Consider the following 25,096-nt stretch of genomic DNA (forward strand, 5'->3'; position numbering starts at 1 on the left):
GTGAAAATTGTTCAGTTTATGTCTTAGGTGTTAAATCTTTTAATGTTCATACAAATATTTGCATATGTTAAGTTTGCTTAAAATATAAAAGCAGTTGAAAGTGACAGGACGTTTCTTTTTTTTTTTTGCCTATCAGGCCTATATATATATATATATATATATATATATATATATATATATATATATATATATATATATATATATATATATATATATATATATATATATATATAAATGGCCCATTTTACAACATTAAGTGGTAGTATTTTCTTAACTGAGAAAACATGATAATGCACACAAAACATCGTACGGGAATATTAGCCAAAGTGGCGCTGCCTACGAAAATGTAAATCTATCCTAATTAAAGTCGATATTAGGAACTATAATCCTCTATATAGAATATCATTTTCCGCTGCATGGTGGCTGGTAGGAGGCCCATCTTAAGCCAATTAAAGCCGATGTCACAGTGAAGAAAAACGAGCACAGGAAGTGTAATTCTCCTCTGTTGGTATCACTCTATAACACTGTAATAATATACTATATAATCTACCGAGGATACACTGATGATCCCGCGGAAGGCTAATTGATGAAGACCTTTTGAGGAAGAGCTCTTATTGTGTAGTAGCCTACTGAGGTCAAATGAGACGGAATGAGGACAAACAGCCGTTGAGCTCTAATGGTTTTTTATTGCTTGAGAAGTGCATCACCTACAGTAGAGGCCCAGGCCGGAAGGGGCTAGAATAAAATCTCTTATCTGCTTTTTTATAAGATGGAGTGAAAAAAAAAAAAAAAAAATTGCGGCTTATATTCCTACAGTATACTCACAATGACCAGCAGGAACCAAAACAAGCAGTTTTTTTTTACAACAACAACAACAACAAGAACAAGAAAACAGAAAACAACGTTTTGCCTACAAACCCAAATCACACAAGACAACATAAATTCTGCAGCAGGCACAAAATCATTTCCATTTGCGATTGTGATTTAGATTAAAAAAAAAAAAGAAGAAGAAAAAAAGAATTCACGTAAGGATCAATGTGACGTCTGAAACCTGTAGTGTAGGCCTAGTAAACGAAATCGATCAAAAAAAGAACCGCTCTTATCGCCTCTTTAATGCTCAAATTATTTGCAATGAAGGCTACACACAAAACAAAGGAAAAGTCTTCCTGCTCTTTCTCCGCGTTTAGAGTTTCTCCCTATTTTTCTTTTTTTTTTTTACATTACACAATCAATACCGTTACCATCTGACTTTCAGTATTTTATAACGCTTACACACTTTATTTCTGTTAGGATACTTGGCACTGTAATGCAGTAACAAAAATTGACACAGAAAAAAAAAAAGTTTACATTTTAAGGATACCCAAGCCTATCTAAAAAATATCACATTCAGAACCATAATATTATAGAAATAAGTTAGAGTAAGAATAATAATGTGAGAGTGCTATATATATATGAAACATTATCTTATATACTTGCATGGTCTATGGCACTGCTTAAACAATCTTGGATAGGCAATACATCACTCAACAGTTTTTTTGTATCCGTTTCCTCCTCTCCCACTGACTACTCAAAGGTTATACTGTGGCTGCAGGAACTCCCAGTCACTCTGTCCGCTCACACTTTCAGCATAAACATTTTGGTAAGAATTATAAATTATCTCTTTAAAAAGAACAGTATATAAAATGAGACTCAATGGATGTGTCAGGCATAGCAGTGTGTTGTGCACACAACAACTCAAAAAACACAAAAAAAAATGTATATATTTATATATAAATTGTTAAAATAAACGGAAAAAGTTTCTACCTATTCCAACAAAGGGACCACAAAGTTTGGTCAGAAAGAGAACGGCACTAAAAACCATGAACAACTCTATGTTATACTGTCCAATGTACAAATAAACCTAACAATATAGATATACAACTTTTTTTTTTTTTTTTTGCATTGCACTTTTCTTTTCTTAAAACACCTTACATACTGTGTGGAAAGTAGCTTCTAGACATAGAGGCATACCTAAAAATGGCAAGTACGGTGTCTAAAAGTATGTAGTAGGACTGATTTCAATTAGAGTTTTGGCAACGAGGCTGTGGCATGGAGAAGAGTCGTCCGTCCGTCCGTTCTTTTATTTTTATTTTTTTTCTTGCTTTTTCTTTCTTCTCTGGGGAATGGGGTTGCATGGCAACAGTGAGGTCAGCGATGTGTGTCTTGTCTGGAGCCGGGGCCCTCGGGTGCTCGTCCACATCTCAACAAGTGTTTGATGGAGAGAAAACGACTGGGTTTTCATATGGATGTTGGTGTCAGGACAACCGCAACCGGTCAGCACTGCTGAAAAACTTTGGCTAGGTTCTTCAGTGTACGCTTGTGCAAAGTGTGTGTGTGTGTGTGTGTGTGTGTGTGTGTATTTGTGTTTGTTTGCATGCAAATGTGTGTGTTGTGTGCATGCGCGTGTGTGTGTGTGTGTGTGTGTGTGTGTGTGTGTGTGTGTGTGTGTGTGTGTTGGTGTCCGGTTTGTTTCTCCAGTGTTCTCACAGAGGCGCTTCACGGAATATCTTCTCCCCCCTTTGGCAACACTTCCCTGTCGAGAGAAAAATTGACATTTTTATTCATACATACCAAGTTATCATTTCAATCAAAGAAAAGAAATGACCTGATCCCCCCCCCGTTTTTATTTTTATTTTTTTAAGTTTAAGCACAAGATGCAGTAAGTTTGTAAGTAAATGTCTTAAAATGACCAAAGCATTTTAAGCAAATCATTTTTCCACTGATGATGATGATGATGATGTTTTATTTTTGGAATAAAACTCTTCGAACCATTTGTGCAAAGTAATGGAAAAAGTCAAGCAAATCAAAGAAACAGCAACAATGGGAAGAATTATAATAAAGAAAAATTAATATTTACCACGACATCACTGCACCACACAACACTTGTGCTTATTTGCATTAGGTTTACCTGCCCCCGCTGTTATTCGGAAGGACAGGAAGACGGGCTGGCAGGGGGACAGAGACAAACCACAGTTTAAAAAAACAAACAAAAACCAAGACTTTTATTAATGCTCTCTGAGACAAGTGTATGCTCTTTCCCTCTCTGAGCACCCATGACACACAGGTTAAACTCACATAGCAGTGCTGTGCATTTTTGGGCCCGTGTGCTAACTACATTGGACATTTTTTAAACATAGCCAGCTGTGACTTTAGCGGTAGTGTGCGGCCGGGAGGTGAGCGCCGCTGCAGTATCTGTCAGAGTGCTCAGGTCAGCTCACACACACACACTACTGTCTATGTCACACTACGTACTGATGAAAGACCTGACTTAAGGCGCCTCTCTTTTCAGCATAAGACCTTCTGTCTAACACCGCGGAGACTGGAGCGGCAGTGTTAAACACTTTCTATACAGTCCGCTGAAGAAAAAAACTTCTCTCCTACTTTCTTAAATATAAACATCTTTAAATAAGGGCTGACTGCTGGTGGGGGAAATGTAGTTGCAAGATTGAATACATTTGTACTCTATTCTTGATTACGCTTCTTGATTCTTGATTATGCTTCAAAATGTTCTTCCTGACCCATGTGGTAAAGCGTCTGAAACGACATTTACACTATTGGAAACTAAAACTTTAAAACTTAAAACTAATGATGGCACTTTGAGACACACGTTTGCAATACAATGAATGCAGGTGAAAGCCAGTGTAGTGTAAGTAAACCACATCTTATGACATGAAATAACATCATCAGCGTCATAAAGCTGCAACACATTAATATCCAGATGTATACAAACAGTTGTTTCCCCACTAGATGCACACGTGTTGAGAGTAGTCCGTCCTTTTCCATTCTAGGGTCAGACTCACAGGATCAGTTTACAGTGACCAGTTTCATCACGACACAGTGAACACAGTGAGGATGGTGTTGTTACCTTGTGGTCCCCCATGCAGACATTGGGCCCGATGTTGTCATAGACTATAGACTTCTCTTCATTTTCAGGCTGCAGACACACAAAATAAAAAATAAAAACATTGGGGATGAAAATGTGCTCATCAATATGTTTTAATCGTTATATGTGAAATGAGGGTTTTACACACACACACACACACACACACACACACACACACACACACACACACACACACACACACACACACACACACACACACACACACACACACAGGATGCAGAGTCAGCAGCGCTGTTGGTGTTTACACACTACAATCCTTACATTACGGGTGTCATGTTTTATGACACATTCATGGATGAGAAATCAATGTAGAAGCTTCATTAAGCACAATTAGCGGGATTATATTGTTGATTTCAAAATAAAAGTCACCTAGAACAGCACACTGGTGAGATAAAAATATGTCCAAACAGTGGCTATTAGCTTCACTCTTTCTTTTTTTTTTCTTTTCTTTTTTTCGTGGTTGTCAACAATTTGGACATTAATATGAATTGCAAGAATCTGCCAGGACAATTAGGGCTGGGTACAGAACAAAACAATACTTTTAGGCACCGACCGAATTGCCTCCATAGTATCGAGTATCAAAAAATGCCAATACCAAATTTGAATACCTAAGGAGTAAATGTCATCAGCGTCAGTGAGCCAATAAGTACGCAGCGTGCTTGTACCAAGATATAATCATGTCTGTGATTGGCTGTCTAACATAGCATGTTGTAGAGGCATGCAGGAAACACTACGTTACACACAGAGACGGGGCTCACGTGTGTGTGTGTGTGTGTGTGTGTGTGTGTGTGTGTGTGTGTGTGTGTGCGTGCGCGCATTATCATGTATTGTGGGAGGCTTGACTATCTCACATAGGTGTAAAGGAGCTGAAAAAAAATTACTGTAATGTGTTATGTTGTAATTTCTTTTTGTTAAAAATGGATTTTGAAAATAGTATCGTTAAGGAACTGGTAATAAAATTGACAGCATGGACACCACTATTGAAATGTTTTGAATGATACCCAGCCCTAAGGACAATGATAATGTGTTACACTCCTAAACTATGTGCAGTTTATTTGACATTTGCATAATACTTCTGTTTAATATATATTTATACTGACTCAGCCATTCAGTTTTGCAATTTAGTATAAATAGTAATCTTTTTTTTTTTTTTGGGGGGGGGGAGGTGTGTGTGTGTGTGTGTGTGTGTGTGTGTGTGCAGTTTCAACTGCCAAGTAATTAAGTACTTAGACACTTAGTTAAGAGAATTGTATATATGTATATGGGACAGCCATTGTATTAGTACAATTAAGCCTATTACAGGTAAGTGACCAACAGAAAGTAACGAAAAATATTTGTCTCGTTTATGTTTTACGATTGTTTAATGAAACTCTAATGATGCTTGGCTTTACAATTAATGAATAACTCAGGAAACATCACATACATAAATCACAAAGTTCGTGCGTTTGTTTTGTTAAATTTAGGTGTTATTACAGATACCCAGCATCTGATGCGGATGAGGAGAAATGAAAAAGCAGGAGTAATTTAAAGAGTGGGCATTTGCCTCTGGACCAAGTACTCTCTCACTGTAATCTAAGTGCCTATCTGAGGGAATCATGTTTCAATATCACTTTCTGCACACAAAGAAGCTGTTACCCACTCACACATGAATCTGCAGACTGGAGTATAAATCACACTTGTCTGGTTGAACTAAAGACTTTTAAACCCCACACACACACACACACACACACACACACACACACACAGGCTGGTGGGTGCTAGTTGTGACTCGGTGAGCTGCACTGGCGCTTCGGAAGAAAGAGACAGAGAGCTTGAGAATGAACCATAAAGCCAAATCCAAATTAACTTCAGACCAATCCTGCAGTGGAGCGGGGTCACACACGGTGTGCCTCCACCTCACTCTACCTTTCCTAGCAGGCCACGCACCGGCACCTCTCTATTTGTCTGGCAGCCGGGACCCCCGCGCCGCTGCCTCCCAAAGCCGGAGATACATTCATCAAACACACACTTGATAATTTACAAAGGCAGCATAAAATTGTGGATTTTCGGGCTGCATAATCTTTAGACAGATAAACAAATTACCCGGGGCCCTCCGGCAGAGAGGGAGCACTCGCTCGGCTAAACATTCATTACCGGCGCTCCCGGAGCTGGTGCCGCGCCGCACAGCCAGCGGGCAACCTTTGGCGTGTTAGGGCTCGGCAAGCAGAAAATAACATGATGGCGAGTTAACCGACCGTGCCATGATAGATGACGCCACACGCCGGGCTGTTTACGGGCCTATGTCTCAACAATCTGTAATGCTCGGAGCCAGAGAGTGTGTGCTCAGTGAATCACCAGCCAATCTGCGAACACACTAACTGTTCCACTCTGTCCCCGCAATACAAGCAATTAGCCGGTGCTTCAGTAGAAGAAAAGCAAACAACAACCCAGCTGTGGATGTGTGTGTGAATCGCTTTTTACATAATTTTGACACATTAAGTGGGTGAAATAAACTGGGTGTTATACAGTCTTTGTTTTTCACAACTGTAATACAGTGATCAGAGTTGTTGTTCTCGTGTGGCTTCAGTAAGTAAAGAAGAAAGATCAGGAAGGAATTTCTCATTTGTGGTGGACAAAAGAAAGCCAAACTTCCCGAGCAGCCCCCTGCTGTGGACTGTACCTGTGCAATACACCGCTTCACACACACGCACACGCACGCATACACACACACACACACACACACACACACACACACACACACACACACACACACACACACACACGAAAGCCTGTGTGTTCCAGCCCTGAAAAGACCCAGACCTCGACAGTTGAACCTATCTGAAATGCTTACTGGTCTCTCTCTGGTAGTCATGGCAGCTGTTTTCCAAATCAAAAGGAGTTGTCTTATGGAAAACGGGTAACAACAAATCTGGGAAAACTTTGCAGAGCTGCATGGCGGATCTCTAAGTAATCCAGCAAACAGAATAGGAGGAGAGAAGCCAGAGGTGGCAGATTGGCTGGAGTTTACAATGCTGGGATGGATTTGAAGCTGAGCAGGGTTCTACTCTCTGAGGAAGGAGACAGATCTGTGGCTTTATGAAGAAGATGGGGCCCGCTGGAACTCTATAAGTGCTGGGATATATATATATATATACTGTCTGGGTGGCTTAGCGCTCCAAATTAATATTCACTGACACCTCATCCTTCCATCTGTGGAGCGACAGAGGGTGGGTAATGTGGATCAAGGACGATAGAGTTGTAGATATAAAGAGTGAGACATTTATGAAGACACCTGTGTTTTAGTTAAGGGAGGAGTGGTGACATTTTGGTTAAAATATAAAGGAATGTGACTTTTAAAAGCAATCAAAACCCACGAATTGGACCAAAAGTGGCAGGTTTAGGCTCACCTTTAAGGCCAGGTCTCTGGCAGAGGGAGACAAGAGGATTCGGTCACACCAAGCAGGGCATCTGGTGTTCATGTACTGCTTCCCCTGACTGCTGTCTTCACTGTACGGATAACTGAAGAGACACACACAAGCAAAACACAATCAGTAAATAGAAAATAAGTACAGACTCAAACATTTATAGTCATTTATATACGTTTGGTATCCGAGTAATAATGAACTTTATTTCCTTGTAAAGTGCTGCACAGGAAACAAGACAAAGGAGGAAAGCCAATAAGGAAGGCAATAAATATGATTTGTATGAATCAACAGGGCTCCAGAGAAGTAATAAACATGAGACGTCACGTCATCTGCCTTATCTCAGACAGACAAAGATCAAAATGTTTTTTCCCCGAGAAAACAGGAGGTCCGTACGTATGACCAATCATCTGACTCATCTTTTGTATCAACACACATGGATGAAGGGAAAAGAAAAGGGAAAAAAAGAAAAACTGAGAGGGATTTAGTCAGAACGGGCCAGAGGGAGATTCAGTTGCCCATATGTATAGCTACATCCCTACAGGGTCATCAAAAACAGATTAGGTGTGGCAGCAAATGGCCATGAGAGATTGTATCTTGGAACAGAAGGGAACAATCACATCATTTAAGCGCCGGCAGGGCTGGAGTCGGGCGAAGAGCCACGGAGCTGATACAGATTTACATTGTTGAGAATTCAATTTGCGCCTTCGGCTCATCAAACTGCTTCAGATTTACACGCCACCAATCCAATTTGTTTGTCGGCGCTCATCAGGATGTAAGACCGGGCTTACATACTGTAATACCAATCCAATTTGCTCCTTCAGTGCCACACGTGCTAACCGTAGCAGAACACAAAGTGCCTCTTCTCGGAGAATGGTGATATCCTAATGATAAAATAAACACACACATCGGGCCTTTCGATTCATCACACTTGCCAGGCTCTGATAGCTTAATTGGACTTTGTGCTAAGGCAGAAAACAATTTAGAAGCATTTGGTTGTGGTTGTTTTGTATGTATATGCGTGCATTCAAATCACTATGTGGTTGCTATTGCTGCAGCTGCAACTATATACTTACACTGCTACAGCTACTGGTACTGCTAGTACTAGTAGCATACTACTACTTCTCTATGTGCTCACAGCTAACCCACAATGAGTTCAAGCAAACTGGACTGACTTGGACTAATGGAAATAGTAAAAATCCAACAATGCTGCCAGATTTGAATGTTCCATCTTAACGGAAATGATAAAGACCTGGGTTTAGAGGCGCCCCAGTGACCCAGGGGTTAAGGCGCAGACCATGAACCGCAACGTCCCCATTTTGCATGCAACTGGGGACCTTTGTTTGACTGTCTTCGTGTCACCCCTCTGTTCTCTAAAGCGTTACATTACACTGAAACAACAGCTCCAACAGAGGCACCATCAGTCACACAGCATTTTCTGTAACAGTGCCAAAAACTACTCATTTTAATTTACTACGAGTGCATGTTATAGAACTCAAGACTTACCATTCTGTCGCTAGCCAGTTGAAACGTGAACATTAGGATACTAGCTGTCTGTTCTGCTACCTTGTATTATCTACTGTGCCATTTGGCGCATATCTGTTTTGTCAGGTTTGTGGATTTTATAAGAATCAATCAATTTCAATTTTTTTTTAACATCAGGCCAAGGAATGAACATGTGTGTGTGTGTGTGTGTGTGTGTGTGTGTGTGTGTGTGTGTGTGTATGGGGTTAAAGCTGGGGCATGAGGTACCCTCAACTGACTGACTGAAACACACACACACACACACACACACACACACACACACACACACACACACATACACACATACACACATACACACACACAGAGCCCCCCCACCAGGTGTACAAACAGACCTGCAAAAAGCTACTTAGAGAAGTTCCCCGCCTCCAATTAGCATTAATAGCACTTAAACCATGGGGGAAATGCATGGGGGTTTTGGTATGCTAATCAGAGAGCTAAAGAAGTGATCCCGGGATAAAAGAGAGCATGAAGAATAGGATGAGTGAAACAGAGATAGACAGGGAGGCAGAAGAGAGGGGATAAAGATGGATCAGACAGAAAGAGGCAAAGTGAGGGTGGAAAAGAGCAAAGTCTTCAAAGGACTGGTGGAGCTGCTCCACTTCAGGGTGGCCTGAATCCTCCTGCTTCCTGAGGGATGGTCCCTGGCTTTAAACAGCTTGTGAACAATCCTCCTATCAGGCACTCTGTTATAGCTTTATTGACTAACAAGCCTGGGGTCATTTTGGTGTTAAAGAGATTGAGAGAAAATCAAGTTCCCCCCCCCTCACCTCCTTCAAACAATGAACTCCTGCCTGATAGCAAACTTCCCCGAGCACTTCAACAACAAAACTTTGCTATCGCTCAGTCATTTTTGATGACAGCCAGCCATTGTAAACGCTGATTAAAAATACTCAACAATGGCCATTAAAGGGCCATTCTGCGTCCCTGTGTGTGCAGGTATAGGTTGTTCCCCTTTCTGTTTTACCGCACCCTCCGTTGGCTCCGATACAGATAACAAGTCTTAATGCAACAGCCAACAGTGGAATGGCGCGATGGGGCCAAAGTGATTAATGTGTCAGATTAGTGAGCTCACAAACTTATCGGGGAAAGTAAACAGTCCGAGAGGGCGTGTGGGTTGGAGGCAGCCAGCTCATATCAGATCCCTTATTGCCCACAGCAAGACTAATTACACTAATTAATGGGCCAAGCTGATAACTTCCAACTATTGGGTACCTGTACCTACACACACACACACACACACACACACACACACAAAATGAACATGCAAACAGCCACATACTCTACACTGCGTTACCAACTGTGGTCCCAAAGCTTATATGTTACACTACCAATCATAATTTGTAGAATATAAAGTAAAGTTACTGAAAGTTGTTAATTAAAAAGACAATAACAAAAATATTGACAAAATGCAGCCATGAATGACCTGTAAATATACAGTAAAAATACAGGGTTGATTCATTAAAGAAAAGTTCTATGTCTGAACAAGGGAATACTTTAGTGACAGTCATGTAATTACAGGTGAGATGGTTGACAAATTGCCACTTTCGTGCTTGTTGGGATGCTATTGAATCATTGTGTTTTGTTACAGTTTAAGATCCCTTGCAGGTATTTTGGAATTACGTGTACGTCTCGCTTTCTGCACTTAATTAGGCACAAATATTTTAGATTTTTACTGGTGGTCCTCAAAATCTATGAAGTTCATATACAATATTCTATGTCACGTGCATTTGTTTGTCTTCAGCCTAAACATTTAAGAGAAACACAATGCCACAATACGCAGTAATTAAGTAATTTGCCAGTTTCTTTGAAACACTGTTGCACCAAGCTGTGACCCCAATCCACACTGCACACTAATTCTAAGCTGGGCTTGAGTACGTAATGTGCTCACATTTTTACAATGTTTTATTACATTGTTTACAATGTTATTACATTGTTTTACAACATATTACAATGATAAAAGCAAGTGTAATCAAAACAGTCAGCATGTGGACAAAAAAAAAACTCTGTTTTTGAGTGTGTTGTTGATGGACACTATTCTCCCACAATGCAATGCACAAGGACATTCAGTAGCTGCTCTCAACTGTTAAAATAAATAAATGAAAAAACTAATTGTGTTTGGTGGTGAAATAACTCAGGCAAACAGCAGAAAACAGAAAACTGCCGTAACATTTTTGTAAAAAACAAACAAAGGTAACACTATAATAACCATCATTAATAGATGGTAAATTGACAGTTAATTAATCTTTAGTTAATTGTCATTTTACTGTTAACAAACAATTCAATTATAATTAATAATGTTTACTAATTATTAGTAGTGCTGTAAATTAACAGTTTATTATTACACACATTATATCCCTCATATACTATATTAGGTATCGGGTAATGATTAAAAAATGTTTGTAAACCTTTAAGAAACCATTTTTAAAACATCTATAAACATTACATCGATAGATGGACCAGATAATCCTAACACTTTGTTGAGGGTTAGTAGTTGGTTTGTAAACCGTCTATAAACAGTGTCTGGATGGTTATTATAATTGCAACATATTAAATAATTATATATATATTAGGGCTGTCAAAATAACGCATTCATTTTGATTAATTAATCTGAGAAAAAATAACGCAGATTAATCCATTCCATATTGACGTTTGACCCGGAGCCGTTCTAGCCACCATTGGACTGTAAAATGAAGGAGGGAGACGAGAATGTTCTGCCTGGATTATTAATTGGAACATTTACTTGTAAAAATCTTCTTGCTGCCAACCCTGGCTACCGAAATCTGGTGCCACTGATATGTCTGCGCTTCTCTCTGATGCTCTGAAACACAAACACCGCTGCACATGACGCTAGTTAACACTACACTCGACAGCAGCTAACGTTAGCCTACCGCTAGCTAGTAGCTGGATTAAACACGGTTAAAATGCTGACAGCTAACGCTAAACGGTGTAAAGTGTGACTGTGTTTTACTGTAGAAGATTCAACACCGGGATGTAACAATCTGCAGCTGCCATTGGAAAAACAACACAGGCGGTGCGTTCAATGAAACTGGTAAACTACAGTCTCGTGGTGCATTTGAAGTTATTGTAAATGTCCTTTTCCCATATGATGGTTCAACAGCAATTTACTACTGAAATTAGTTATTGTTATACATTATTATTAAATCATTTAATTTTGACCATATGGCCTTAACAATAAACAAGCCGTTCTTTAATGTCACCAACTGTTGTTTAGTACCCTTTTTTTCTTTTTTCTTTCTTAAAAAGTATCGGTTCAGGCACCGTTAATTATGTATGCGATTAATTTAGATTAATTAATCACAGAGTATGTAATTAATTAGATTACATTTTTTAATCGATTGACAGCCCTAATATATATATATATATATATATATATATATATATATATATATATATATATATATATATATAAACTTAGCACAAACGTAAGGAAATTTGTGTTTGGTAGATTATTTGAACAATGCTTTTTGGCAATAAATCTTATCCCGTTGGAAAGCCTGTTTAGTTCCCTTTCAAATGGTGCCCCATTTGTAAGGAACATGCATTTGTGGGATTAGCAGCAGAGCTGAGTTGGGGTTGCGCCCATGAAAAATTTGCCAAATCGTCTCTGTCAATGCCAAACAGCTTTTCTTTGCTGTTGCTATTGACTCTTGTTTTGAGCTTCTGGTACCCCCAGGTGCTGACAATCAGGTGCCTGATTCTGCAACCAGCGGCTATACCATATCTCCACAGTCTGGGACTCCAAGATGACAACGCTCGCCCCCACAGGGCAGGGTTTATCAGAGAGTACCTCCAGAATGTGGGAGTGGAGAGGATGGAATGGCCTGCCAGCAGTCCTGACCTCAACCCCATTCAACACTTTTGGGATCAGCCTGGGCGTGCTGTTCGTGCCAGAGTGACCAACACAACCACGTTGGCTGACTTGCGACAAATGCTGGTTGAAGAATGGGATGCCATCCCACAGCAGTGTGTGACCAGGCTGGTGACCAGCATGAGGAGGAGGTGCCAGGCTGTTGTGGCTGTGTATGGTTCTTCCACACGCTACGGAGGCTCCTGTTTGTGAAATTAATCAATTGCCTTGCCTTGTTTCTTCAAACTTCAATCATCCAATCCACCAAACACCAAACGAGTCAATGGCAGAATAAGCTGTTTGGCATTGGCAGAGAAGATTTGGCAAATTGTTCATGGGCGCAACCCACATACTCAGTGCTGCTGCTCATCCCACAAATGCATGTTCCTTACAAATGGGGACACCATTTGAAAGGGAACTAAACAGGCTTTCCAACGGTATAAGATTCATTGCCAAAAAGCATTGTTACCACAGAGAAATAATCTACCAAACACAAATTTCCTTACTTTTTGTGCTAAGTATATATATATATATATATATAATTATTTTAAATGTATTTATAATAACCATCCAGCCACTGTTTACAGACAGTTTACAAACCAACTAGTAACCACTGACAAAGTATTAACTATCTATCTAAATAATGTTTATAGATGGTTTACAAAGTATTTATTAACTATTTAACAAGGTATTATAATCATCTGTTGCAACTTTATAATAACCATCCAGAAACTATTTATAGACGGTTTACAAACCAACTAGTAGCCCTCAACAAAGTGTTAGGAATATCTGGTCCATCTATCAATGTAATGTTTATAGATGATTTAAAAATGGTTTCTTAAAGGTTTACAAACATTTTTTAATCATTAACCGATACCTAATATAGTATATGAGGGATATAATGTGTGTTACAATAAACTGTTAATTTACAGCACTACTAATAATTAGTAAACATTATTAATTATAATTTAATTGTTTAACAGTAAAATTACTGTTTGCTAACAGTTAAATGACAATTAACTAAAGATTAATTAACTATCAATTTACCATCTATTAAAGATGGTTATTATAAAGTGTTACCATGTTTTTTATTATTTAAGTATGTTGATTGTGAAGTAACTGCAAAACCCAGTATACTATAAAGATTAGCATGGAGTATATAATGCTTACAATTAATATGCAGTATATTTATATTTAGCTACCTGTACAAAAGTGACTAAAAGGATATGCACAGTGCTGCCAGTGCCTTTAAATACCCTGTACATCCAAGAGGCCAAGTTTAATAAATGATACTTCTTACTTTATTTACAGTACATAATAAGCTTCCATGCTACGAAAGTGTTAAAGTGTCAAGAGAAAAGTGTGAGACATCTGACCATCATCAGTGTTGGATAATGGCACTGTCACTGCTGGTGAAATATTGGTCTCGGTCACTGGTGTTTACAGTTGTTTTTTTTACAGCAATCACCTCTTGTGTAAAGTTGACTTAAGAATACTGCTTTCCTGCTTTTTCCTCCATTCTTTTGTGTTGCTGACCACATCACAAGATGACACATGTGTGTGCGGTCGCACATCAAGGCCCTCTAGCACCCATTGAGAGCTCATTCATTCATGCTTGGTTTGGGGTTTAATGTTTGACTTGGCCGCTGACACATTACTCACATGTGTTCCGGCCCGGTGTCAGCTTGTTTGTCTTGCAACAGTAAAAACTGCTGAGGTGAGCGTAGGCCCTACCTATAGTGTGTCACTCAGCCTCACCCAGCAGAGGGAGAGGCCGTTTTCGTGACGTACATTAGCTACTGTATAATCTAGACACTTTATTTAAATAACACTAAAAATGAAAAAAAAAGATTCAAACAAAAAGCTGTGTATAAAATCTAAATTAAAAATTTGTGGGTAGACCAGACTGGCAACCTGCATCCCTAGGACCACACACTCAGTCCTGGCATTCTGCTCCAGCCCACACTTCCATGTCCCACATTCTCTTATCTTCCCATCAAAAGCTATTACCTGGTTCTACATAATGACAAATAAGTGACAGGCCAAACAGTGGGCTCAGTATTTAATGAGTGCAATATAAACTTGGAAATATAGGTAGGGCAGGAAGCCAAAGATAAAAGTCATAGTAACAGTGACATTGGGATCAATGGTGGTAAAAAGCATCATGGGATTGTAGGGTAATAGTAGCAAGGAGGTTGAAGTGGCCATTGCTGGGCTAGGATTGGCTAAAAAGTCACAAACTGTGGTTTTCGAATGACTCGCTGCCTCTACAGCTATGTTTGTTTGCCGTTGTCAGGGGAGGCTAGGCAAAACACCGCACACACACACACACACACACACACACACACACACACACACACACACACAGATTCAAAAAGATCAGCCAAATGCTATCAATAAAACTGAATGTTTGCTTCGGTTTGTAGAGCTGGGAGGCTCACAGGCACAACATTGGCATAGTGCAGTACAAACAGAGTGAAATGCCATCAGTAGCTCATGGCTGTCAGACTGCTGGGGTTCAGCTATGACATGGTTTGCCTTTTAGCTGCTCTAAATGAAGACAAGGAGACACAGATGGCATCCATTTCATCCTCTCCGTATAAGATTGTTTTGAACAAAGCCTCCCTCTCAGTGGCATCATCTCAGACGAGAGGCAATGACACATGACAGTGGACAATCTTCAGCTATTATCGCCACAATGGCCCCCGCTCATCATTTCCACAGGCTCTCTAGTAGTTAGAATGATGGATGCGCTGATGGTTGTAAAACAATGTTCCTGTTCAGTAAATCAGCCTGTAGCGCTGAATCCTGTGCTCACACTGAGCCCACACACTTACAGTGGCTCGGGCGCAGTGCTTTAACCAAACATTGTCGTTAAAAGTGCGTCTGTGGTGCTCCTTAAATGGAGTCACACGCCTCCACTGCAGTATAGCATGGCTGTTCACAGAGCAGAGAACAAGAAGCCTGTTCATGTAGGATGCAAACGGCAGGGCTATAGGACTAATGTATGCACAGTCAAACACACACAAATACACATGCAGTGAGGGTGACATCATGCATACAGGCCTTCAGAGGCCAGGGGTGTTGTGTGAAGAGTGTTATTCACAGAACAAAGACAGTTACTGTATACAGGAGAGCCACCTGGGTGAGCACTTCCTATGGGCTCAAAACAAGTCTCGAGGAATTCTCCACTGCTCTGACAATTCTCTCATATGTACTCATTAGCAGTTAGTGAGGAACTGGCAGGGAGCCATTTGTGTCACTTGACCAGAGTTTTTCTCCCATCTGAAGGGCAAAGTCATTCTGCCTGGCATCAGCTTTCAAACCTCCCCCTTCCTCTTTCATGGACCTGTGAATGTTGTAGCTTTCCTCAGCAGGTAGGTCACTTTTTTTTGGCTTGTCCTCACAGCAGTTTTGGCATATGTATGCTAACGTGCCAAAGTTGGTCCCATGGTGCTTTCCAAACAGTGAAGACACAACTGTTTACCAGTTTCTGCCTCCTCACTGGCCTCACCGCCTGACCCCTGGGCCACGCTCTGCCCCTGCGCTTCTTTCCATGTCTAGACTTGACAAACACAGTTACATGGGACTGGAGCCATGCTGTTGCCTCTAGCACCTTCCCATCGTTCTCTCTACGTACTTAAAGAGAGGTTCAGTTGAGCTTTAGAATAAATGGAAAACAAATACAGGCCAGAGAGTTACATATGTTTGCACTGTGCTAGCAAATTGCCAGGTTATTGGCAGCATTTTTTAAAATCCAGAACAGTTCATCTGCTCAAATTATACTTTGTGTTTATGTGGCAGCACCAGTCTGCATGGAGTAAGGTGTCAAGTTATTAATAAACTTTCACTTGAGCAATTAATTCGTTTTTGCTGCATTTAGCGCCATTAGCAGCATTTTGTTGGTCGGTCCACCACTTTGGTCCAGACTGAAATATCTCAACTATTGGAGGGATTTGTATGCAATCTAAATATTGTATCTTGTGCATGCATGTTTCTCAGAGGATGAATCCTACCAATTTTGGTGATCTCCTGACATTTTTTGTCTAGTGCCACATCAGGTCAAAAATTGCTAGCATTTGCAAAATGTGTTGCTGTTGTTTGATGGTGAACATGGTAAACATACCTGCTAAACATAAGTGTGGTAGCATTGCCATTGAGAGCAAGTTAGCATGCTGATGTTAGCATTTAGCTAGGCTCACAGAGCCGCTATCATGGCTGTAGACTCTTACGGCCCTATTTTAACGATCTAAGTGCACGGCGTGAAGCGCCTGGCGCAGGTGCGTTTAGGGTGTGTACAAATCCACTTTTGATGGCGGAAAAAAGGGTCCGTGCACCAGGCGCATGGTTCAAAAGGGTTGTACTTAGTGTCTTCATTAATCATAGGTGTGTTTTGGGCGTAACATGCAATAAACCAATCAGAGTGTCATCTCCCATTCCCTTTAAAAGCCAGGCGCGTTTGGACCTTGGCACATTGATATTATGATGGCGGATTTGCTAAGCAGGAAGGAGAGATTTTCAGGAGAAGAAACCGATCTGCTCGTGCGTGAAGTGATCTTTTGCATGTTTGTGTACGGCTGCGCACGAACCTAGCGGCATTTTACTAATGCACTGTTAAATTAACAATGAAATGCTGCGTTATTGACTTTAGACCAGGTTTTTGTTGGTCAATGGCGCGGTCACTTCCCACTGCCTCAAGATAGCAATACGTAAAGAATGCACCTGGACACACCTGTAAGACCAGCACGCCCATGGGTGCAAAGATGGGCGCAGGTGCATTTGCTATTTAAACGCCCTGGGTGCTGGACGGGAAATTGACAACTGCGTCGCTCTTAAACTAGCAAAGACACTTGGGTCGGGCTTTGCGCTGCTCCAGGTGCAAGATAGGGCCATTAGTCTTGTTTGGTTAAGTTTGCACTGATGTAGTTTTGGTTTTAAGATTCTATTGTTGTATTTCTTGTTACATGTTTTGTTCAATTTCATGTCTAGTATCATTTTGGGGCAATGTTTCTCACTTAAACATGTCATTGGTTGGATTGGTGTGTGTGTTTAAAGATCCATAAATAAATCAAAAGACATGAATCTTAGCATCTGACCGTGACTGCAAGGATTATAAATGGGGACTGTGCACGAAGACTGCACACCATCAACATCAACAGAACTGTGTGCATTTTCACTGTGTAACAGGCCTCTAACAATTTCACTGTAGCAGTGGTGATTTGTGATTTCTTTGCTATGTTGCTTTTCCAAAGGTGTATGTAGTGTTTTTAATAACACAAGCTGTACCTCACCAGTAGCCAAATGTTATCTACTGCATGTATGTGTACCTTGGCTCCTCTCTCCACCTTTACAAACAGAACCATGGCACAGCAGCCATCTTTTCTACTCCTGACTTTTCCCATCTTTACCCCCGCCAACATTGCACAGCTTCCACACCATCTCCCTGCTCTAAAATCGCTCATGATTTGTCCATTGATGGAGTTGTACCGCTGGTCTGATGTCACTCAAAATCTCCCTCAAAGCCCATTCCCAGTAACCATGTTACAGGCAGAATACATTCTTCCACTGCTCCCTCATTGTCCACTGCATTTCCTCCTGGAGCTGGGGTCCCGATTCAATTTTTGCATCGATCTCGTGCAAAAAAAAAGGGCAAAGAAATCAGATCAGAGGAGTACTAAAAGCTTTCCCCTAAATCAATCACAATACATGAATAAGTTACTGGTGCCTTAGTATGTTTTAGAGGATATTACCTTAGTTATGTCATTTCAAATATGAAATCAAAAGTACCATAATGTATAATAAAACTTACCATTATTTTCAGTCAAATGGCCATGCTGCAGCCTATGCAAAGCTAACGACTGAATGGCTTGTTGCAGACCCATACATTAAACACAGGAGAAACTAGGTCTAAATAAACTGGCTGATTGGTTTCTAATTTATAGACTCATCTATTCTCGCCCAGTGCACTGGTTGAGAAAGCTAGTACCCATACATGTGCTCCTGTGTATGAGTGTGTATGAGTCGTCCCGCAGCAGCCGACTGGCTCCAGGTCCAACTGTGACAAGGCCCGGGCAAATTCCTCACCCCGGTGCCCAAGTACTTAGACTTGTCACGGCCAACTTTGATGGACGACTTTTTGAAAGTAAAGAGATATGCAACTTACGGCTCGCAGCCTCTGCAGCGCCGCAACAGGGAAGAATTCATATGTGTGTGTGTGTGTGGACAGAGATGTATGTCTGCCAAAACTGGATGTCTATTCCAAAAAAACGAAAAGAAGATGCTGGTCAGGGATGCTTCAGCTGTAGATACCTGGTAGAAATAGAAAGCTGGAGATAAAAAAATATCTGCATTGAGGCTACTGCTTCGTATGTACATCAGTCACTTTATCTTATCAATCCTTAGTTGAATCCTTGACAGCATGTCTCATTTTGTGACAACATCTACTCTGCCAGCGGACAACAGAAAGAATTAACTTGCAGATTAAATGTGTGTGACTAGTATTGATTTATAGATTTGAACAAAAGTGAGCCGTGTGCGTGCATGAGTGTGTGTGTCTCAGTGAGGGTGTGTTCTGATGGCCTGCATTAAAAAGAGTAATAACCTCACAGATGGCGAGGGGCCGGTCCGGAGCAGGCTATGCGATGGAGAACAATCGTTGTGGCTTGATTGCTCAAGGAGCACAAGGCAGACCTGACAGGGGGAGGGGTACCAGTATATGTGTGTGGGGTGTGTATATGTGTGAAGTGGGAGGAGGGGGTTGTTTAAGTTTAACTAGGCCACTGCTACCCATTACAAGACTGACAATGATGTGGTTTGTCGCGCGCACAGAGTAGATCAAATCAAATTTCATATGCTGCTCCCCGGGTTTCATCTATTTGATTCATCATCACCCTGAAGTATGTGGAAATCATTTGTATTCCTTCACAGCGGCACATTCATTCCTCCCTGCGGAGAGATGATTCAGTATTATATGGATAGGTGCAAAAGTCAGCCAGTGTAAAAGGACAATAAATCCACCTGTCACTTATGCAAAGTGATGTAAATGGGGTCCCTGATTAAGACACAGAGTCATTTAAAAAACAGGGACTGGCAGAACCTTGACACATGCACTCACACACACAATCTCAACCTCACACTCAAAGCCACTCACACATACACATACGCTTTGATAGCTCTCTGTATCTCAAGCCCACTCTCTCTCTCACACACAGACACACACACACACACACACACACACACACACACACACACTAAAATCCCCCGCCGCCCTGCGCCTGCCACTAGAGCAGTTTATCAAGTAATTATTGTTTGATTACAGCGTTTCATTATCTGCACTGATTGAGTCACAACCGACGGCAAAGGTCAAGCACCATTAACGTGCTGCTCCCGAAACATATTTCCACGCCGGCCGCGTGTTTGCCCTCCCTCTCCTCTGAAAGGGCTAATTGCAAATGCATTTGTTTGAGGAAGAGGAGAGGAGACCACCCGCCCCAGTCTCCCACAAGTCCCACTGAGACGGAATATCAATGCTGCCCAAAGCATTCGCAAAGCGACACACATACACACACCCACACATGCATATGAAAAAACATACACATGGGAGCAGTTTGAAACCATATCCAATCCCATCAAACACAGATTCAACAGCTTTTATTAAACCATTTTGGACAATAAGGGGTTGATTGACTCCTTCTGATTTTTACATAATATTAATGAGTCCTTATGGCCAGGATCTACTCAGTCTACTACTATCATGTCATAATGTATGACATGTAACGTTGCTGTATAAAATCCATAAAAAACACCATTTTAAGACTTATTTCTTTTGTCTTCATTTTTTGTGTGTACAGATTTTATACTTTGAGCAGTTGGCATACAAACAGGGTTCTTCTGCATATGGGATTTAGATTGAATTAAATGAATTCCTCTGTGTTACAGGCCAATCAATAACTGTCTTCTCATGCTTGGTGGATGCAGCTCAACCTTTGCACACCATCGCCTCCCACCAGCTGATAATGTACTCGAATGATCTATTTCCAGCTTTTATTCAGGACGTCTGAAATTTTTATTAGGGTAAAAGCATATTTTTTTTCAGTAGGAGAATCATTCAGATGAGACAGCACAAAGCGACTTGTTGGTAGAAAATATGTTCGTGCACCCAAGACCTGCCGCTTTGCACTAGTCGCTGCGCTTCCACGTTTAATCAGAGTTTAAGTAAGAGTCCACAGCCACGTTAGCAGCTCTGTGAGGCCGTAATGCTCATTGTACAGAAAGCCACACTGCTAATCAAGCAAGAGCAACATTCATAAGGATCATGGCTGTCTGCATCAAACTGCATGAAGATGTTGTGTTATGAGATTGTGTTAGGATTCATCCTCTGGCGACCACAATTTCATGCCAATCCATCCAACAGTAGTTGCCATTGCCATACCTAGACGCGTTAAGACGCTGCTGGAGTGTCTAAAAAACACTTCAAGACATGATATCATTGCAGATACGTCAGACAGCAACACTTTATCAGAGAGTAGTAAAGCGTTGTACTTAGACGTTAGTGTTGTGAATGCTCACTTGTCAAACAAAGCTGTGTGTGATGTAAAATGGCTCCATACCTGGGTGGGAAGGAGATCTCCAGTTCATGCAGCCGATCCTTGAACACCGACAGCTCTTTGTCATACTCTAAAAGCTGTGTTGGAAAAAAAAGAATGGAAATGAGGAGAGAGAGAGAGAGAGAGAGAGAGAGGTTGAAATCTTTGTTGTTTTTTTTTTAAAAATGTTAATTTTAATTTTTACATTTTTGATAAAAGGAAATTCAACAGAGCCTGCATGCTCTCTTTCAGCTCTGCCCTGCTTAATGTTCATACAATTCACACATTTCTCTCGAAAAGTTGGTGGGCATAAACATGTGTCCGCTGTAGGCCCCAGAGCAGTTATAGGTGCTGCTGAGCAGTTTTGTGATTATGAAATATGGTCCTAACGGTGTGTATTTAGGCTTCAAACTCTAGATTTGTCTTTTGAAAAATAGGTTTTTCTCAACTAACGAACACATGCCAAGTTAATTCAAGGACAATTTGAAGCTTCTTCTGATTCAGACACACAATATGACACAATATGATCTGATATGAACTGAACCAAGAAGTCAATACTCCTTTATCATCAGGCCAAATGAGAGTTTAGTAGAGTAGATACCGTCTTTGGCTTTATTTAGTCATCTCCACGTTCCCCACGCTGGCAAAAATTGACAGCAGTTGACCAGTGTGTGTGTGTGTGTGTGTGTGTGTGTGTGTGTGTGTGTGTGTGTTACTAGCCCTGTCCTACTGGGGGTCTATCTCTCCATACTGACAGTGCATCCACACACTCTTCATCAATCATGTCTCCTCACCCAGCTGTAGTCACTCACTAGAGTGTACACACACACGTCCCCCAATTTCTCCCCTTTCACAAAACCCATAAATCATTAGTGAAAAGTGCAATTAGCGGCTCCTTGTACACATTAATTATCTGGGAGATGAACAGGTAGCTTGGGCACCTGCATGACTGCCTCCCTGAGAGACTGACAGCGACGTTTCCCAGCAACCCTGGAGGACCTCGCGCTAGCGCCACCCTTTCCTTTCAGACAGGAAGACATGGAGATGAAGCCGGGACATGTTTGTTTAGTGGTAAATTGGGCTATTGTACATGTTTCAAACACCAGGCTACAATTATGGCCTGATGAAGACCTCATCCTACACGGTATGAGTCTGACAGCGGCTGTATAGGCAGCTTGACGTTAATGACATTACATTGGTGTTTTACAAGCAGCAATATGTTGATGGCTACATGATGAAATATCAGCGGGGATGACGCGGTGCACATGGGTAATATTGGGAAGGACGTCCTCACAAAGTGGAGACATGGGAGGAGGGATGTTATTGTATCAGCAGAAGGTAACTACAGTCTTCCATCTACACTGACATATTTATGTTGTGCGTGTATGACCGTGTATGCATTGTTTGTCTTCACGGCACTGTTGAGTACACATGTATTTAAAAAAAAGCCAAAGTCCAGTATGTGCCTTCACGATGACACTCGGTGTGTTTGTGTGTATGTGTGATTATGTGTCAGTGGTGTAGAACAGTGGCCATTACTTGCAGGCAGAGGGGCCTCCCAGTCGGAGTCTCAGTGGTTCAAGAGGGCAGATATGCTGCATTCATCAAACTCACACTGCCGGGGTCACAGGAGAGACTCACACACTGTGGATGAGGGATGGCTGAGCAGGGGATGCAACCCCACGCTCCACTGTACAGCCCGTCTCACCATCCACCCACTGATAACTTCCTCTAGTGTGTGTGTGTGTGTGTGTGTGTGTGTGTGTGTGTGCGTGCGTGCGTGCTGCCTGGCTGATACTGGAGTTATGAGGCCGATAGCAATACATATAACAGAGTTTTAAAAAAATTGGATAATTCATTGTGAAATTTAAACTGTTAAACAGATAATTAACTGTTCGCTAACACCCCCTAGTTACCGTTGCTATGCCTGTCAAGCTTTCCGTGATAATAACAGTTGCAAATGTAACACTTGAAAATCAAAGTATTTTTTAAAACGATGAATTCCTGATTTTAGACCGAGGTAGACAAAAGCATGATTCTGGTAGAGGGTGCGCCCCATGTAGCCGCAGCGGCTGCAGGTTCAATTCCGACCCGCGGCCCTTTGCTGCATGTCATTCCCCCTCTCTCTCCCCTTTCATGTCTAATCTGTCCTATCAAATTAAAGCCTAAATGCCAAAACATTATCTTAAAAAAACAGCATTGTTCTTGTATTGTAGTGTAGATAAGGAACATGTAAGATCAGATTGTATTGTAGCATAACCCTGTTTGGCTGCTTAGCTATCATATTGGACACTGGTTTGTTTATTACTGGAGGCAGAAAGCTAGTTGGCCTGGCATTCTTTACAAGTTACAAGTGGGACGTTAGGGTTAGTGTGTGTGTAAGAGTGTATTTAGCAAAATGCTCATACTGGTATAATGGTGAATGTTAAGGTACGTGTGTGTATCATGTTCACAGGTGTGATTCTGTTTGTTCTTTTGTATGTGTGACAGTTAAAACAGCAGGGGATGAGCAACATATGGCTGTGTGTATATACAGAGTGTGTGCCTTAAGTGAATGTTGAGTAATTCATTCAGGTGAATGAAAAACCCCTGCAGCAACACATTTTACACTACATTTCATCCTAGGTCAATTAAGCATAATGCTCTACTGCTCTGCCAGGTCAGTGGTTTAAAAAAAAAACAAAACACACAGCTTATATTGGTTCAAGGCCTCATGACATTATAAAGCCAGGAGTAGTTTGTCAACCAGAAATAACCTTGGGAGTTGTGGAGGAGGTGGTGCGAGATGATGCAGCTCCGGCAATATCACAGAGGGAAATAGATGAAGAAGCGTCTGGATAAAAACTACCCTGTCATGGGCTCAAATTTCTGACTTTGCTTGGACGATCAGCGCACTCTTAAATCATGGTGGCAGTAATAGTTAAGAGGCAGGAAGTTGAGGGTAAAAAAAAAAAAGGAATACGATGTGTTTGGCCCCCAACTGTCCCTCTCACTGTGCTGGCGGCTTGTCCACCACCTGTAATTGTGCTTTGATTTACGCGATGTCAAATATCCCCTGTGACAACACCTGCTGCCATTAAAACCCATCAATAAATGTTGAGGTGAAAGGTCATTTAATTTGATTTTTACACCTCACACTTGGCTTTCATTGCAGAGGTCATATTTTTCCTTCTTTTTATGGGATCTTCATTACTTTGTGTGGAAAAACGATAAACTGTCACTGGCGGGGGGACGGGGGGGACGGGGGTTAGCTGATTGGTGATGAGCGGGACTAACCCAAACAAAACACTACAGTGCACTGCTGGACTCTCATTTCCATGTTCATTATATTATGTAGAGAGGAAGGAAATTAGACAAAATGTAAAAAAAACAATTCGGAAAATGGACACCTACTTCCACAATAAGGGCACACTTTGACCTTTTTCTACCACTGAGAAGCATTGTTGGAAGAACTATGCAAAACTCAAGCTGAACAGCCATATAACCTTAAATAATACCTGCAGCACATGTATGCATGTATCTATTCTGATAAGGCTCAGTAAGCAGTCAATACTTTCCTGAACCATTCCAAATAAAAGCCAGCTAAACAAAGAGACAACCAGGGACCCAACACGGGATCAGTTTATATAAATCCTATAAGGTCAGATTTCATTCAGCGTGGCTTCTGTATTACCACTTAAGAGCTTTGACAGGTAAAAAATGAAAAAAAACTTTAAGCTGGAGCGGCATTTGTTCTTTATTCTTTTATGTCCTC

The 25,096-nt window shown here is 41.1% G+C and overlaps 1 protein-coding gene across 1 annotated transcript in view; it reads right to left on the bottom strand.

Annotated features, from left to right (window-relative positions):
• Positions 1-666: 666 nt before the first annotated feature.
• inpp5a (inositol polyphosphate-5-phosphatase A) overlaps positions 667-25,096 on the bottom strand; it is a 177,709-nt gene continuing 153,279 nt past the window's right edge. The window contains exons 12-16 of the mRNA XM_078273244.1: positions 21,367-21,440; positions 7,330-7,441; positions 3,905-3,973; positions 2,897-2,984; positions 667-2,572 (exon numbers count right to left, since the gene is read on the bottom strand). Coding sequence (XP_078129370.1) covers positions 2,904-2,984; positions 3,905-3,973; positions 7,330-7,441; positions 21,367-21,440 — 336 coding nt within the window. The 3' untranslated portion in view covers positions 667-2,572; positions 2,897-2,903. The remainder of the gene's footprint in view (positions 2,573-2,896; positions 2,985-3,904; positions 3,974-7,329; positions 7,442-21,366; positions 21,441-25,096) is intronic.

Source organism: Sander vitreus, chromosome 17, assembly GCF_031162955.1.
Source record: "Sander vitreus isolate 19-12246 chromosome 17, sanVit1, whole genome shotgun sequence".
Taxonomy (NCBI): domain Eukaryota; kingdom Metazoa; phylum Chordata; class Actinopteri; order Perciformes; family Percidae; genus Sander; species Sander vitreus.